The sequence below is a fragment of the Cylas formicarius genome, unplaced genomic scaffold (genome assembly GCF_029955315.1).
Source record: "Cylas formicarius isolate icCylForm1 unplaced genomic scaffold, icCylForm1.1 PGA_scaffold_3__17_contigs__length_32017465, whole genome shotgun sequence".
Taxonomy (NCBI): Eukaryota; Metazoa; Arthropoda; class Insecta; order Coleoptera; family Brentidae; genus Cylas; species Cylas formicarius.
The window spans coordinates 11,952,955-11,971,676 of NW_026844326.1; the positions used below are offsets into that span (position 1 = coordinate 11,952,955).

At 34.2% G+C, this 18,722-nt stretch overlaps 2 protein-coding genes across 2 annotated transcripts in view; one reads left to right on the forward strand and one right to left on the reverse strand.

Annotated features, from left to right (window-relative positions):
* LOC132699915 (uncharacterized) overlaps positions 1–3,445 on the forward strand; it is a 50,715-nt gene extending 47,270 nt beyond the window's left edge. Inside the window, exon 5 of the mRNA XM_060666907.1 lies at positions 884–3,445. Within this exon, the coding sequence (XP_060522890.1) occupies positions 884–1,012 (129 nt within the window). The 3' untranslated portion in view covers positions 1,013–3,445. The remainder of the gene's footprint in view (positions 1–883) is intronic.
* LOC132699917 (uncharacterized) overlaps positions 1–18,722 on the reverse strand; it is an 85,931-nt gene that overhangs the window by 45,074 nt on the left and 22,135 nt on the right. The window lies entirely within an intron of this gene.

The window sequence follows — 18,722 nt, forward strand, 5'->3', positions numbered from 1 at the left end:
AGTGTGGAAATAAAAGAAATACAAGCTCTCCTTCCCATCTTAGGTAATTAACCACCTTCCCCTGCTCAAAACAGTCTTGAAACCATGACCTCCAAGGTGTCTCAAGGTGTTTAGCACCAAAAAATAGCTTTAGGGCTCAGGTACCTACTGTTCATCCGCATCATTTCATATTTTTGTGTTGTAGTATACTAAAATTTTACTAATATGTTACTACTGGATAGAATAACTGTACCAAAAATGATCAAAATCGGGAATTTGACTTTGGTGGATTTGATATGAAACAACTCCAAAAATACTAGGCGACGAGTGGTGTCCTTCAGATATAATGTCATTACATATGAAATATACGCATATAAAAAGTTGATTATCCAGGAACACTAATAGACTGCTAAAGTTCGTAGAGATAGAGAACCCGCGAATGAATTTAGAATCATTTTCACCTTCGCAAACACAACTACACTGCGTTGAAATTGTTTCGCAGAATCGTCAGACAGTTCGAAACATTTAAGACCAATCGATTACCGTGTTTCAACGCCAGATCATTTTGGAATTTAGTGAGAAACTTTTTAATTCTGCGGGACAATTTAATCCAACTTACCCATAACCAGATTTTGACCCGAGGGGAATTGCAAATGTTTGGGATGTTCTCTTAGTTGCGTATAAATCATCTTTTGTTTGGCTTTTTACATGCAACAGAAGCTTAGCTAGTTTACCGTTTGAAAATTTTCGCAATCGTAATTAATTAATTACTATATCTTTTATTATTAGTGATTATTCTTATATTTAGCGTTCTGGTTGATTCTCATACGATACGATTATGAAAATTTTGTAATGTTAAGCATCAGGGGTCCGTATTATTTTCCTATCTGTGACTTGTTTTTAGGTTATCGCAGCGTCAGAGTTGGCTTCACTTATCAACCAGTCGATCCAAGAACACGAGAAAGAGAATGAGAAAGACAGCGATCAAGAAAATCCGAATTCGGATTCCTCACTGGTCAAGGATAAAGTTTAGGAACAACGCAGGATTAAGCCGTCTACTATGATACTTATAATATACTTATCGCTTTAGTAAATTTATAAACAACATAACCAAGCGTGCTAAGACTATTTTTGGATTACTATCTTATAACAAAACTATATAGTCTAACTAGGAACATAAGATTTCGCATAAAGAACAAACGAATGTGTCTATTTTATGATTTACGAGGGGAAGCAGAAAAGTAGTCGACAAATATTAATTAAAAATAGAAAAACAAAACAGAATAGAAGTACCTTTTTCGTTTTTTAAAAGCAAAAACTCAAAACTCAGCTTGACAAAAATTCTTTAAACTTCCACTTTGAAGCTCTACTCTACTGTTAAAAAAAGTTTATGAGTCGTGTGAAGAAAAACAATTTATATTTAAAATGAACTTGAACAAATAAGCTAATTAAACCTAATATTTGACAAACACCATTTATTACACTGAATTTCATTTTCTGGAGAGTACACACAACCTAAAGGTTATTCCAAAAAAAAACAATGCAATGCAAAATCAATCTGTAACAAATAGACGGACTGAATTCTTAAGCATTCAATTTTTTTAATTTTAGCAATTGTATATGTCTTCACACTTAAAACAAAACTAGTATAACATAAATATTTTTTTAAATTTTTGTTAATACTATAAAAATTTGTGTCAAATATAACTTCGAAAAAAATATTTTATAAAATTATTGCCAATCTTTACTAGGAGGATATGAAAATAGAGAAATATTGTTAAGCAAATTAGTAGTCAGAATTCCTTGGTATTTTCATATAGGCAATAGGGTAAGCAGTGGAACCAACATTAAATTTTGCAACAAGTTATACCGTATGTTGTTTAAAGATGTAAACATTTATAATCAAAGCTGTGCCGAATTATGAGACTTAACGTTAAAATAGGCGGGTATTAAAATCGTTAACATGAGTTTTTAAAATATGTTTAACATTTTAAAATTTACCACTAAGACTATACTCTATAGCGTGGTAATACAATTTAATTTAATGAATAATATTTATATCAAATATGTAATAATGTGGCATATCAGTGGAACATGTGCTGAACATACAATAGTTTAGCCATTTATTATGAATTATTTGGTTGAATGGATGTTACTAGAATTACAGAATTTAATTACGGATAGGGAATATAAACATTTTAAACAAGTAAACATTTCCACTAGGTATTGAAATTATTTCTATATGCAGTGGCGATAGATTTTTACGTATGTAGGTATAACGTAGAATCTTGCTATATTAAGATTTTTAACTCGAGTACTTGGGAAACAAAGCGACTTTAAACATTTTAAAACAGAAACCTAAATTAAAATATCAACGCAAATTTATTAAAAACAATAAACTTTTTTTTTGCTAATACATAAATAAATTACTACGACTTCATAGAAACGCGGTCATAAAAACTGTCGGAATTTAAATTTTTTTTTATGCTATTGTCTAGCTTGTTAGGTACTGCAATTCAACAGAAAAATTATATATAATCTTCCAACAAACTAAGTCTTCTAAGTTAAGTAAGTTAAGACATTTTTAAGCACTAATTGAAAGATTCTTGAGAATACAATTCGAACAACATCAGTTATTCATGTATTTTGTTTTAATTCCTGACGATTACCGCTAATTCCATTGCAAAATTATATTAAAGAACCAGGGCATCTCAATGATAGCTGCATTAACGTAAGTACTGGAAATATAAGTATGGCTCACCCAACATCATTTCGTTACAAAAATGCTGTCGTCATGCATCGACCTACTAGACCCAGAGCCTCACGGCAAAAAAATTATTTTCACTAAAATGGGTGTAAGAAAATTCTTGAAATTATTTTTAAGCTCCGCAAGAGATACATCGATAGATATCATTAAAACGCTTCGGTTTCGTCAAACAAAACCGTGAAATTAAATAAGTTACTCTGGGTTAAACTTAGCGGAATTGAAAATACATTATTTATATCAGTTGATTATTTTCGGTTTCACTTTATGACTGACTCCCTCTAGGAGCAGTGCTCGTATATATTAAATAGAACGCAACGTCGCTGAAGCTCCAGGTCTAGCAGTTTTCGAGATATGACCGGTGGCACTTAACGAAACAGCCTTTGAATTTATAATCCCTAGATAAAAGAAACTTAGGTTACTAAATTTCATATACTAGCACGCTACTAGCTAAATGACAAATTGTGACTTTTCCGAAACGAACAGAACATAGTTTATCAATTTAATGCCGCACTTACGCACAAACACAACTTTGTGGGTTATAGACCATATAAAACGAAAGTGATTGTAAGTGTATCGTTGTTGTATATCTCGTCGTATGTAGTTATCTACTTTTTTAAGACTAATCCTATGTTTGCTATAATGTTATACAATCTATATACTATTATCAAACAAATGTGTATAAATATTTATGCTGTTGTACAGAGGTTTATTAATAAATTTACTGTTTTAGTATTTGGTTTTTGTATAGCAAGCAATTTATTGGGTATTTGCTACATATCGCATACGTGATGTCAAAAATAAAATTTAAGACGAATGAAGCACCATCTGTGGCACAAGCCGCGAAATTAACGACTTCAGTTTTAGTATCGATTGATCCCTAAGTTCCCAGAGACCTACAATACCAACGAGATGCAGGAATGAATTGCATAGGCAATATTATATATAGGGTTAAAAGAGTTAAAAATAGTGTCCACTAGCTTTCTACATTCATAATAAATGGAAGATAAGTGTCTATATAACATCTGATCTTACAACAAAATTTGAGAGAGGGCATATTTCTTTTTGTTTATCCTGGGAAAAGAATAGAGGTATACCAAATACGTAATTTCTGGATCCATAGTCTCCTTAGAATACAAGGGAGCAAACCTCGAATCGGAGATAATCGATATGAAATACTACGATTGATTATCGAAGGCAAACTCGACGATATTGCCCAAAACATTACGAACCCATCCAATTAGCTCTGCAAAATGCAAATGCAAGATGCAAGCCTCCAAACTACATACGAACTTGCAACAACTTTGCTGGTACAACGAAGTAGTTACAGAAGTACCTAATGTAAATGATATTCTGCTAGTCAGCTTCAAAACATTATTTTGCCAATTGCTTTCTCTGCTTTTAAAAAGATCATTAGAAAATTTTGAATATAAAATAATGTATTCTTTTCGAATTGGTATAAGGATAGTGCCTTTAGATGCTTGTCATCTACGGATTTGGCGGAAATAGATGATTAAAACTCTTCTTGACGGAGGCATTGTATTTGCAAGTCATATTTAGATCTCATTCATCGTGGTATCGTACTCTCTTACAACTTAAACGCAGACATTTCAACTTAATAGATGCACTAAAACTCACACCCGAAACCTCACCCATGTTCATTCTCATATTAATTGGATCGTTTGGCCATACTTGATAGCAATAAGCATACCTGAATCATAAATCCCTGTACCTATGGACCGTTATTCACTCTCACATTACGTCCGCATGACCCAGTTCGCTAATTAAGACCCTAACGATTATGTTTTCCCATAAAACTAAGAAATTATTTAACGGCCTATTAATTATAATTCCCACACATGCAGGGCAATTTAAAAGTTCATTAAATTGATAATAATAAATCATCGGTCCCATGCAGAGTGCGTGTGCTTGTGGGCGGAGCGACTGTGGGTAGGTCCTTCTTTGGGAGACGCCCGTCCATAATTATTTAATAGGAGGGCCATATTTGGTTTAATTCCTCACTCCTTAAACCAGGGGTCGCCGCAATCGATAGATGTGATGGTAAGAAATGATCCCACGTGTAGGTCTTACCTAATATGTAGCTGAATTTATAGCAACAAAATTTCGCTGTTGATATCTGCCTGTAAAAATGATGTAAACAAATAAAAAGGGGGGGTGACTCTTTGGACTCAGCAGAAATCAATAAATTTGTTGTGAAAATGTCCGCAAGATGGAGCAGATTACCCGATACATGCTTCCCTCTGTCGAGTTAGCGTTACAAACTATTCGTTTCAATTTCAACTGTTGGTGTGAACGTTGTAAATGAGAGTACAGAAAGAAGAAAAACTTATAGGGGAAAAATGTGATACAGCTACTACATAATCCAATAATGGTTAAATTAGTTAAGTGCAATTAGCGAATTGTCGAATAACTAGCAGCTAGAACAATTTCATTTGTTGACAATTCAAAACATTTTGTAGATGTCCTTAAAGATATAGCATTAAGTCCTTCAAATAAGTTCGTTAGCGTCGAAACTTTCTGCACCAATGCCACTGTGAAAGAATCACTAGGATTGAGGGAAAGTACAATATGTTCTGCCACTTGAGAGAGTGATGGAGATCTCGAAGTGCTGTCTGCATAAACTTCCTTTCGAGTTACAAATACATTCTACGGCCATCAGGATAAATGTTTACTATGACCTAGCATCTCTCGACGTACATCACTCAATGCTTGGTCACTGTATAATTGAATAATCTGAAAACAAATTGTCTCCAGAATGGTCATACAATAGAATTATTACCAGTTGCGAAACAGACTCAATATTACAATCACCGGATGAAGATGCATTTTCAATTTTAACGATTACAAGTTACGTCAGAAGAGATCAGATGAATAGAGGAAAAAGAAACATCAAACCAGACTCCAAACAACCACCAAACAACCAATCAAGAGATCGAGAGAGTTCTTTTATCAAGTACCTTGTGATTACAGTGAGGTTTATATTGGGGAGACCAAACCAACCAAAACCTCTAACTGTACGATTTGAAAAATATAAAAAACACATACAGCAGAGAAAACACTGAGATCTGGGATAGCAAAAAATCTCATGAGTCAGAATCCTGTGGGAACCTCACTAGATGCAGCGCAAATTTAAAGGAGTTGTCTTTTAACAATCCCAATATGAAACTAAGCACGATTTGGCAACCACCAACCAAAAATAACAAAGTGACTACACCCAACTTGGTCACGGATTAATAGCATTATACTAATTTCGGTGTAGTAGTCTTCGGATTTAGCTTAGTTTACAGGTGATAACGAACAGTATTATGTATTAACTCTTACCTTCCTTCGGTTAGATTTGGGTTATGCGATGTCTGTCAACAACAAAAAACAGTTCCATACTGCTGATAAAAGATGTTATAACAACAGAAATTCTAAGCAAATACCCGTCAATGATCACCGACAGAAACGAAGGGACCGCGTAGAAGAACCTGCAATAAAAAAATATGGCGGGGTGGTAATCGAGTCAAACGACTTGTCAACCTTGCAGAACCCGCCTTGGTCACCACTTGAGCCAATAAGTCGAAACCTAAGTCAACCGTATGAATGCGAAATTGCAATCTTGATTGGGTAGAACATATTCAGGATCCATGTTCGAAACTGGGCTAATAAGAATGCTGTCGAATTACTTGTTTCTGGAGTTCAATGAATTAAACTCCTAGTACCTTTAATCGACAGCAGTGTACTGCCAGGAATCGACCAGAGTTTGTCTTCGAGTGATACCGAAAGATTCACTTTCACGGAGACAAGATCCTGTCCCTGTTCACATCTTGATTCCCGCCTGTCACTCTATCTCTGGCTTCAGATTTTCAATACCTGCAGTCTTTAGGCCGCTCTCCGGGCCTGCAACTTTAACCTTAGGTGTTCTAGGAGGACTTCCATCGACGCAGCAGGAGTATTTTCCGAGGAGCCGGTCACCATTGCGCAGCCTAATCTTTGCGGAAGTGTAAATGACTACAAAATTAATTTTATTTGTGCACTGAATAATTTGGTTCTTTGACGGTTACTTATCAAATGCGGTTTATAATCAGCCGATGTTTATGATTTCAGCGCTAGTGAAGGTGTGTAGCCAAAAATTTTCAAGAGGTGCCCCAATTCTTCTAGCATACCAGGGAAACGAATAGTTTTGAATGGTGCAGGCAGTGGGAATTAACAGGGTGATATGCAAACAGGCTTACAAATGAAAGACGAAACTTTAACTAGGTATTGAGTCACATTAAAATCTGAAAAACACTAAAAGAATATGACTTATGGCATTTTCATTTACAACGGATTCAGGGCTGACGCTACAAGATTACCCGCCACGGGTAGATTTTAATGCGGCTTTTAAACAAAATTTAATAGAAGAAAAATTTTGTTTGCTTGGATCGAAATGTGCGGTCTGACCAAAATTCCTATTCGATTAGAGAAACGAACTTTCCATTCAGGTTTTCTCTCGGATTGTTTGTAAATATTTGAGAAGGATTTGTTGATTTGTCGAACCTTTGGAAGACGTGGTGATGGTGTTCTGTCTCAAGAGTCAAAACTGCTGGACTTAGAGTGGCTTACTCGAAGTAAGTAAAAAATTTAAGGAAAAGTCAGTGGCGTGCATCTCCACTTGTTGATATCTCTGGGAACGGCACTGGACTTCACAATTATTATCCAGTCAAAGTAAAATTAGTAATATAAAATTTCAAAAAAATTGGACAAGAAATAATTTACGTATTGTTTTGTTTTTTTTTTAAAATATTCAAATGTGAAAAACAAATTACGAGCATCCACTTTTGTGTGAAAAAATTGAATCATACCAGACCCTAAAAAATTCTTAATAGCATTTTATTTATAAAAATATCACTGCTTTAAGTTTTGAAAATAAATGTATTTTGTTCAATTTTTCGCTTGGGAACACGATAATGATCTTCCACTAACACTTGATTATATGGCAGTGTTGTGAATCCTGCCAATTCCTCTGAGCTTAGTGAATCCACGGAAGTTAACAGTGATATCTGTACATCTGAATTTTCCATGAACTAAACTGTATTCCTGATGAAAGTGACCAAGAAAAAAACTTGCCCCAAAAACTGATCAGTGAATATTATACCCTACAAATACTTAAACATTTATGTATAGGTACTATTTACAAAAACTTCTGCATTGCTCTTTCGCCGGCGGTTGTTGAATCGAACTTGCTGACGTTTCGCCAATCATTATGTTGGCTTCTTCAGAGCTAAGCCAGTTTCAGTTTATAGGCAAGAATATTTTATTTTAAGTTAAAGAATTGAAAACATATTTTCACAGAACATTTGCTACAGGTTCAGATGATAATAGGGAAGAATTCAACCTTTTGTATAAAAAGTTTTTGCCTATCCCCTTTCATACTCTGCGTGGGAGGGAGACAAAATATAAATGAAAACCCTGCACATTATACGCATATATAAATGCATATAATTTAGATTTTCCTGTTAGTTTCAATCTCTGTTCTTAGCTTCATTCATAGTGTTTTAAATATTTTTTATGTACGTGTTGGTAAAACTGCTTATACATATAATAAGACTGTTTTAGTGAAATTGGCTATATATGTACTCTTCTAAAAATGTAATAAACACAATTGCCTGAATAACTTGAAGTTTTTATAAGTCGAATTTATTTTTCGAGTGTACGTGTAGAAATTGCATCGTCTACACATGACGAAAAATGTATGACGAGATCTTTAGCGCCCCAGTCCATCACCGTAACGATATAAACGCCCGGTAAAAAAAAATAAACCCATTTGAAGCACTCCCATGCTTCCCGAAATAAGTTATCCGCTTCCAAGTAGTCGGATCCCCGCCGATTTTCAAACTATTTCAAGCCGACTAGGCGGCTGACGTCACCGAAGCCCTGCATGTGGCACACTTGATTGACGGCCGCGGCAACTCGAGAATAATTATTTACGGTTCCGAAACCTTCTTTATCGGAGGGAGACAATAATAACAGGGCCGCCTGTACTCGTGCTGATACTTGTTTCTCCCGGATAGGGGGTGGGCACCCTAGTCGGAAAAATCGGCGCAAAAATGGAATTATTAGGGATTCCCGTTGCGATAAATGTACAGGGTGTCCGTATTTCTTCCTGGTTATGTCAAAGGTAGCTTGGTGTTTGACTTAAAAAAAAAGAAAAATTAACTAACCACAACTAAAAAAAATTCGGAAGTCAATAAAAGCGTCAGTACTTACTAAGATTTCTTCCTTTATTTCTTTTTTTTTATATATGCTGAATTCGTTTGGAAATAATTAGGATAATAAGAAATAAGTGATAAAGTCGACCAATTTAATGCGATATCCCCTAACAGATTTCTATTTGCTGCACAAGATACACTGTCGGGAAATACATTGGAATCATTCTATTTCAAAACAATTATCTTGCAAGTTTTTAATATTACCTTGATAAGGTGCACACACTATACAACAAACAAAGATATAAAATAAAAATTTGAATTTGTCACGGAGTCCTTATGGGAAATGATACTTGTTTACAGTGCAATTGCTAGTTTGTTAATTATAATTGTTTAGGTTGCTATTATATTTATAGAAACCAAATACGCACCAACATATCAAAAAATCGTTACGATTTGAATTATAAAATGTATTGTAAGATTTATAAGTTAATGCTAAAATAGACGCGAATTTGATCAATGAAGTTTTGATATTATAATAATAGATTAGGTATCATTTTATTAGCAATTAACAAAAAAATCTAGATACTTTTAAAATGATCTGTGAATTGTTTTTTGTGAGATTTGTTTTTTAAAATAATTTTAGTATAAGTCATTGTATTATTTTGTAATATTCGATAGATTAATTATAAATGTACAGTTTAAATACGAAAAAGAATGGGAATTAAAAGTCTTAAAAGTAAACGCATTTTTTTTTTTTGCTAGAATAGAGAGATCATGGGTTAAAATGATTCTTAGTAGTTATTTCAAAGAGGAAAGGTAGCTGTTTGCAATATACCATGATATAAAACAAACACGTATCATGGTTACGACTGGGGCAGAAATTAAACGACTTTTATGGCATTTGGGTTAACGATCATGTATTTCCCACATTTCGTTGTGCAAACCTCGCTAAACGGGGATCATTAATCACATAACAAAGGAATTAAAAATTTACAAAATATTTATTATTATTTATAAAAATTATAAAATTTAAAAATCGAGGTGTTAACTGATACTGAAAATCAAATAAAACCAAAAAGTTATTCTAACAAACTGGAACGTATTCCAGATAACCGCCAAGATTTTAGGTGCCAGAAACAGCACAAAATTATTAAACAAGTTGTTCTCGGCTGGTTGACAAGGATATTTAAACAGTACGAGAAATGGAGTTCCATGTTTTTAGGATTTCAATGTTCAAAATCAGTTCATGTGACAAACCTTTTTTACGTAAATTTAGAGCCTGAGTTGCTTGAAGAGGTAGATTAAGATTTTAAGTATGGTTACGTCTAAACTCTAAATCCGGAAATATTAGGAAACGTTAGAAGAAATTAGATTGGGCTTTTTGTTAATACTAAAATAGCAATGAGGAAATGAGTCTGTTATACGTATTAAATTTTATTTGCGAATAAACAATAAAGCAAAAAAAATAAGCAATAAAAAATAAAGCAAAAACCGAAAGATTTCTATATGGAAATGCTCACAAGTTCACCTGTAGTCCATCAAACGAAGAAATTAAAAATAATAAAACGTTTAAAAAGATTCCATGCGGCTTTAGCCTGACGCTCAACCGCCGTGCCGTTTATAATCTATGACATAACAGCTTACCTCAGTTCAAAATTCACGACTTTAAATATATTTCTGTTGCCCGGGGACAACATTATTCAGTCTGTGTAGTTTTAGCATTTTTTATCTTTGTTCGTCTTGTATACGAAGACCAAACAGAAACCACAACCTGTTTGTGACCATAGGCGTACTAAGTTATAGTTGAGGCCATAGAAATAAAATTACTTAAACACCGCTGTCGATTATGGAGACCGGATAAAGGTAATGTTCCTATGCGGCTTAAATCGCATCCGCAGCGCGTAGATAACAATCCCTCAGGAATACGAAACAAATCCCGGGAAGTGCTTAAAATTCCTACATACAAATCGTGTCTGTTGAATATCCTTTTAAAGAAATGCGGGTAATTATTATTTAATGTTTATTTCTTATTTTCTTCATTTACACAACATACTCCAGTAAACGTAGATACATTATATTAATATCTTAGGAACTAAGTAAGCATAAATATGAATAACAATCGACAACTTCAAAAACAATTTTTTCAAGGAATTCTTCAAAAATAAAAAATTTGCAACTCCATGTAAGTTTTAATATTCTGGGATCCTACCTCGAACACAGCGAATCCAATGAACGAAATATGCCTATGGTTATCAAATGGCATAAACTTTTTACATAAAGTGTAAATGTGGGATGTACACCTAAGAAGAAGGATTATATTGGCTTGTCGGAGGTAGTTTCTAATAACTACAGCGCTATATGGACTGTTTGAAAAATTGGATTTTACAAGCCATTAATGTAGGAAGCGTTAACGTTTTTATCTCAAAAATTCGAGCACCTATTTCCAACTATTATGGTACCCCAAACCATGCAAAATTGACGCTGATGCGTTTCTCTGTGGCTATGGTGGATTCTTCTGCTACCATCATGAGCCCAAACTGAAAACGACTCAATCGCACTCCTGATTCCAGTGAGCATGATATTGATACCTATTAGTGAAATGGCAATACCAACAGAGGATGGCAGCCCGTTAGCAACAATTCTTCACTCAAGCACCATAGCGTTGGCTGTGCTAAAACGGTCTATGACGAGTATGCCGATGATCACAGCCCGTTTGAAAATACACAGTCTAAATGATCTTTTCAACACCCAAAACTGCTAAGCAAATTCAATCAAAAATAATAAAACCTCTTTATGTTTTTGTGGAAATAAAAAATAGTCTGGTTATTTGCTAAAGGACAATGTTATCGTTTACTATATTTCAAGCAAGCCAAAAATCAATTGTTTTCTAATGTAGATTTCGAGTATGAAAAACCAAATTCGATTTTCAAAAGTTCACATTCAGTATACTTTCGAAAACCGCACTCAACTCAAAACTCAAATGCGACAAATGATTTAAATTATAGGGGGTGTTTTTTTTCGATGTATAGAACTTTAAGTTGCAATACAACAACGATGGATTATTCGATTGACATGTATTATATTTATCCGAAAGATAATCTTGTGGCATTACATTTTAAATATGATTTCTGGCATATGACCGCCACGGCTGGCGCGGATGTAGTCCAATCTGCACGTCCAAATTTCGATGACTTTTTCCAACATTTGTGGCCGTATATCGGCAATAACACGGCGAATGTTGTCTTCCAAATGGTCAAGCGTTTGTGGCTTATCCGCATAGACTAATGACATTACATAGCCCCACAGAAAGTAGTCTAGCGGTGTTAAATCACAAGATCTTGGAGGCCAATTCACAGGTCCAAAACTTGAAATTACGCGGTCACCAAACGTGTCTTTCAATAAATCGATTGTGGCACGAGCTGTGTGACATGTTGCGCCGTCTTGTTGAAACCACATCTCTTGGACATCATGGTTATTCAATTCAGGAATGAAAGAGTTAGTAATCATAGCTCTATACCGATCAAGATTGACTGTAACGTTCTGGCCATCATCGTTTTTGAAGAAGTACGGACCAATAATTCCACCAGCCCATAAAGCGCACCAAAGAGTCCGTTTTTCTGGATGTAACGGTGTTTCGACATACACCTGAGGATGAGCTTCGCTCCAAATGCGGCAGTTTTGTTTGTTGACGTAGCCATTCAATCAGAAAATTCGCTTATGAAAATCGGGAACAAAGGCATTCTCGTTTTGGGCCTATTCGACAAGCGTTGTTCAGGCGTGAGTCTATTCATGATGAATTGCCAAACCAAACTGAGAATAAATCACTTGACAGCTGTTAAATCGGTCGCCATCTTGAATAGTAATGCCAACTTAAAGTTCTATACATCGAAAAAAACATCCATTAGTTCTTTTTACCAAACTTCTGGATTCCTCCTGCGTCGGTTTTTGCTGAGTCGAAATTACTGACGTTTCGCCAATCATCCTGTTGGCTTCTTCAGAGCTTGACTGAAACTGAATCCTATTTTAAGCTCTGAAGAAGCCAACAGGATGATTGGCGAAACGTCAGCAACTTCGACTCAGCAAAAACCGACGCAGGAGGAATCCAGAAGTTTTGTAAAAAGTATTACAGTAGCCTGTGGAAGTTTCTTTCAAAAGTTATATTATAGTTATTCTTTCTTTAATAGTTGCAAGCCCACCTCTAAATGCGTTCCCTATACAATTGGCTACTGAGCTCTCCTATAATAAAATAGGTCCGTCAAAGACAAAATCCCATTTGAGACGAAAGGAATGTACAGCATTCTATGCATATGCGGCAAAGAATATATTGGAGAGACCGGACAAAAAATATCAACTAGGCTCAAAGAACACAAAAGAGTCTTACGACTAAGACAAATAAAGTCATTAGCTGTTGCCGAACACACCGGGCATAAAATTTTATTTGATAAAACTAAAATTTTTACATGTAATCAGTTCTTCTACCAACGAAAAATCCCACAATCTATAGAAATCTATAAAAACAACCTAAGAATCTTAACCGCAACTCAGGTCTCTACCTGTCACCAATATGGAAATCAGTCATCCCATACGGTATTTATGTATGTTTTTGTTTAGCTCCCTCAAAAAATAAGCAAGTATAGAGTAAAATACGAGCCAGTTTCAAAGTTCTGAAGAAGCCAACAGAATGATTGGCGAAACGTCATATATATATATATATATATATATATATATATATATATATATATATATATATATATATATATATATATATATATATATATATATATATATATATATATATATATATATATATATATATATATATATATATATATATATATATATATATACATATATATATACATATATATATATATATATATATATATATATATATATATATATATATATATATATATATATATATATATATATATATATATATATATATATATATATATATATGTATATATATGATGACACTATATTCCGGGATATCATCCGTTCGCTCGTTGAACTCCGACTGGAATCCTGCAGACGTTTCGCCAAAATCTCACTTGGCATCTTCAATGCTCGCGCTCCGAAAACACTTCGAACACTCGGAGCGCGAGCATTGAAGATGCCAAGAGAGATTTTGGCGAAACGTCTGCAGGATTCCAGTCGGATGCAAGATTTGCAGGATTCCAGTCGGATGCAGGATTCCAGTCGGAGTTCAACGAGCGAACGGATGATATCCCGGAATATAGTGTCATCACATTTTTCCATCCGTGAATCAATACGTGAGAATATATATATATATATATATATATATATATATATATATATATATATATATATATATATATATATATATATATATATATATATATATATATATATATATATATATATATATATATATATATATATATATATATATATATATATATATATATATATATATATATATATATATATATATATATATATATATATATATATATATATAAAAGAAATATAGTTGCTGCTGGCAAAAAAAAAGAAAATAATTCGGAATATTAAGAATAATTCTGAGGGTGGCGGTATATAATGAGATTAAAAGGCAGATGTACAACTGGTTCCAGGTGACTTCAGCACTGATCTAGGTATACATCTAATATAGATGTATACCTCGATAAAGTTGTATTCACTTATGAGAAAACGGAGAATTGTAGGAAAACCTGAGTTCCGTGCATTTGCATTAAAAAAAAATTCTCTAATAATGTTTTTATCCGAATCCAAAATTTTCATAGATAAAAAATATGGGCAATTTTCAAACGGGTTTAAAAATTGAAAAACCCCTATGCTAGTAAAGATATCGCTAGGTGATTTTAACCATTAAGTGCTTCTCAAAAATCGAGCCTTTAACATGTAATTCGATTTTGTTCTATCCAATTCAGAAATAGGTGTTTCCTATTTAAACACGCCAGTTACGACCAGTTTCTTTTCCTATTAAACTTGCAACTGCAAATATTAGTATATCATACTTTAAAGATAAGTTCTTCTATTTAACTGTACATTTTTAGGCAACCCCGTACTTTTGCAATATGAAACACTTTTCATCGGCCGGTTTCTTTCTTTATTTTTATATAAATAGTAGATAACAAATATGAACATATTTGTTATCTACTATTTTTACATCCCGATGAATTAGCCTTGCAGTAGTGTTACACTCCATAGGAATTTTATTCCAGATTTTCCGTTTATTTGTTATGTTTTACGTTTTCCTGCACTTTAGAGTTTCTTTATATTTCTTCAGGAGAAAAATGAGATTATCTTGTCTGGTATTGAAATTTCAAATGCTCGTTATTATTGCAACTCCAATTACCCACACATGCTGCACCTCCTTATGATTATAAAACACACTATTGCTAAAAACAATTCCCACATTCAAAACACGATACTACGAACCCGTCATCAAAAAGTGTTGCAAATCGCTGGTTAACTAAGAGCTAATTGAACTGGTAAGTCATTTGAGTTCAAGAACGACATTAGGCGTGATTGCAATGCATAGGTGAACTAGTTACTCAGTTATATCAGTCCTATCATTTTTGAAAATTCTCTATAATATTTTTGTAATGCAATTGTAACTGAGAATGTTCTACCTATAAAAATTGCATAATAAGGTCAAAACATGGACTACAATTCGTATCATCCAGCAATCAACTCGTGTAATTAATCAACTTTCATCCAAACTGTAAGCGTCATAATTAACTACACGAATTTTAAGTCGTATCTTAATTGTGCTGACGTAGTTAAGGAGTCGTATTAGCAGGACCAACGTGGGTGCTATGTCGGAATACACAGTGTCCCAAAATTAGATATCAATATTCTAACCACGATTTCTATACCTTAAAGTGGAGATAAAAAAAAAGTAATTGAACTGATGGCGTTTTTTTGTAGAAATTTTCGCAACTTGTAAAGATCATTAAATAAAAATTGGTATGGTTACGATCTATTGAATGTATTGGAAACGAAACAAAAGTTTCGTAATAATTTGGTAATTGTTTTTACCGACTGAAACCAATCTTAGAAAGAGAAAAAAGCTAACCCTGTATACTACAAGTATTACCAATGTAACGCAACAATGTTAACATCGGCTCAATCTAACTGACGCGGTGTCGCACCGCCACTAAGATATATGAGTAATGCTCGGAGGACAATGGCGGAATAAAGGCCATTCGAGCGATCATCTACACATCGCGTGCTTGACCAACCTTTAAACGAGATCGCGTGATCATTGCCGCAGATTTCTTAGAAACACCACCAGCGAGTTTTTGATAGAACTAGGAATTTCGCAATTCTGAAATGTCATGTCGAAGGACTTCTTGGTGACAAAATTGATGACTAGAGAGGGCGTCCCAGTACTCTATTTGGTTCCTGTTGTACGACTTAGAATATAGTAGAGTTAAGTTGTGAGCCTCAAGTGTACATTTTAATCAGATTTACAGTATTTACTAGAAAATTTTCGTCATTGAGCTATACCGCACTTCTACGAATAGCAATTTCACCTAACTAATTTCAGGCACCTTAATACTTGCTTTATAAAAGAAACATCTCGAGAAAAATTAGCACCAACATAGCGGACCTAAAGACATCCAACAATTAGTTAACAAAAATTAATTTCAAAATGAAGAATTAACAAGCATTTCGCGAAAGCCTAGCAAAAACGAATAAAACGTGAAACCGATTTTAGTATTTATTGCTAAAGAAACGAGTTCTTGGCCATCCCCTATTCTAGGTTTTATGACTTGTTTTATAAACCGCAACATGACGTGCCACAAGCGGACAAGCAAAAATGTGGAACATCAATTTAAAGAAGTCAGGAAATAACGCATATTTGCAAGCAAACTTACTTAGGGCAAAATGCAAATGAGACGCGGATAAATAGGTATAAAATCCAAAATATGTCGGCTCCCTTATGTCGATCAAATTAGACAAACTTATTCAATTAAGATATTTTTCTACTCCCGTCTGTAAAATGCCTAACTACACACCGATCTAGCGCGGGAAGCGTCGCTTTACCACGTCAGTTTCGTTTCCCACGAATCCGAGCCACTTCGGACATTTCCGGGATTTTACCTCACGGGTTTGGGAGCAGACGGATGTTTTCGGATATATTTCCAACACCTTGAATGTATTCGTGTTGTTTTTCGAAAATGTACCCAAAAACTAACGGTCGCAGAAAAAGTATAGTATGCAACACGTTCGGTAAACTTTTAAGTCACTCGTTTATTAAACACTCGCTCCGCTACTCTCCGCTAGTGTCAAATAAACTCGTGAGTTAGATGCCGTTTACCGCATTTGTTGCATAATATACTATTTTCTACTTCCTTCTGTAAAATACCTAATTTACGCCGATCTAGCGTACGAGAAGTGTCACTTTACCACGTGAGTTTATTAGACATTCGCTCCGCTCGTGCCAAATAAACTGATACCTCAAATGCCGTTTACCGCACTTGTTGAATAATATACTATTGTTAGCAATCCCAACCATTATTTAACGCTCTTCGCCTACACTATAGGAAAAAAGTGAAGCAACTTTAATGATAAAGTGAAATTATTTAAAAATTGGAAATTAAACAAATGACTGTGGAAATCAATAACCATGTGGTTTGAAGAGTCTTAGTGGACTAGTGTTATAGGTAAAATGAAAGTGTCAAATATGTAATACCTTATTTGAATACATTTTATTGGCGCAACAAAAGTAGTGCTACTTACATTTTGTTTCATTTAATAGTATATATATTATGGAAAAAATGTAGTAGACGGCATTTGAGTCACGAGTTTATTTGGCTATACGCGAGTCTTTATAATAAACGAGTGACTTAAAAAGTTTACCAAACGTGTTGCATCTTATACTTTTTCTAAAAACGTTAATTTCTGGGTACATTTTTCCAAAACAATACGAATTGACAAACGTCAAAATTCAAGCCGTGCGGTAATATCTCCGAAAACATCCGGTTGTTCCCAAACCCGTGCGGTAACATCCCGGAAATGTCCGAAGTAACTCGGATCAGTGATAAACGACATTGACGTGGCAAAATGGCACTTTCCGCACGTTAGATCAGTGTACGTTACAGAAGGGAGTAGAAAAATACATAAAAACTCTTTGAAAAATCAATGGTATCTCTACCGGACGTCCGCTATCTGAACTAATTGTCATTGAACAGTCCTCACATTAACTTGCTGATCAGGAATTTCAGCAATTACCTTACGGCCTCACAATCACGGATCTCTTTGAAATATTCTTCTCATTCTTCTATAAATCCAAAATCTTCATTTCCTGTGCCTTCCTGATATTGGTACTTTTTCTACATACTCTACCAAATGTTTGGAAATAGCCATCTTATATTTTCCCTCTAAAAAGGCGTTTAATGCCATTTGTTTCGATATTGGTTTTTCTTCTGGAGTATGCACAAATTTTTATTTAAGTTTAGATTTGCAGCAAATCCCATTAGAAGAGTGGCCCTACTTTTGTGATGCTTGTAAAATGAATCGTTGCAATAAATAATCATATACTAACCTATTTGATATTTTGAAACAACAATGTAACCTACCAACATTCTTTAAACTACCCCAGTTTCTTTTTCAACGCTTCCTTGTTGTTTTCCTTTTCTCCGATAGTACGTGTATCCCCTCCAGTTCAAACAAATAAGCAATGGAGGACCTCCATGTCATCAGAATCTGAAGAAGCGGTTATGAGGTTATGAGGAAAATGAAGAAGGAGGAGAACTGACTTCAATGTGTGCTGTGCGAAACAATTTTCT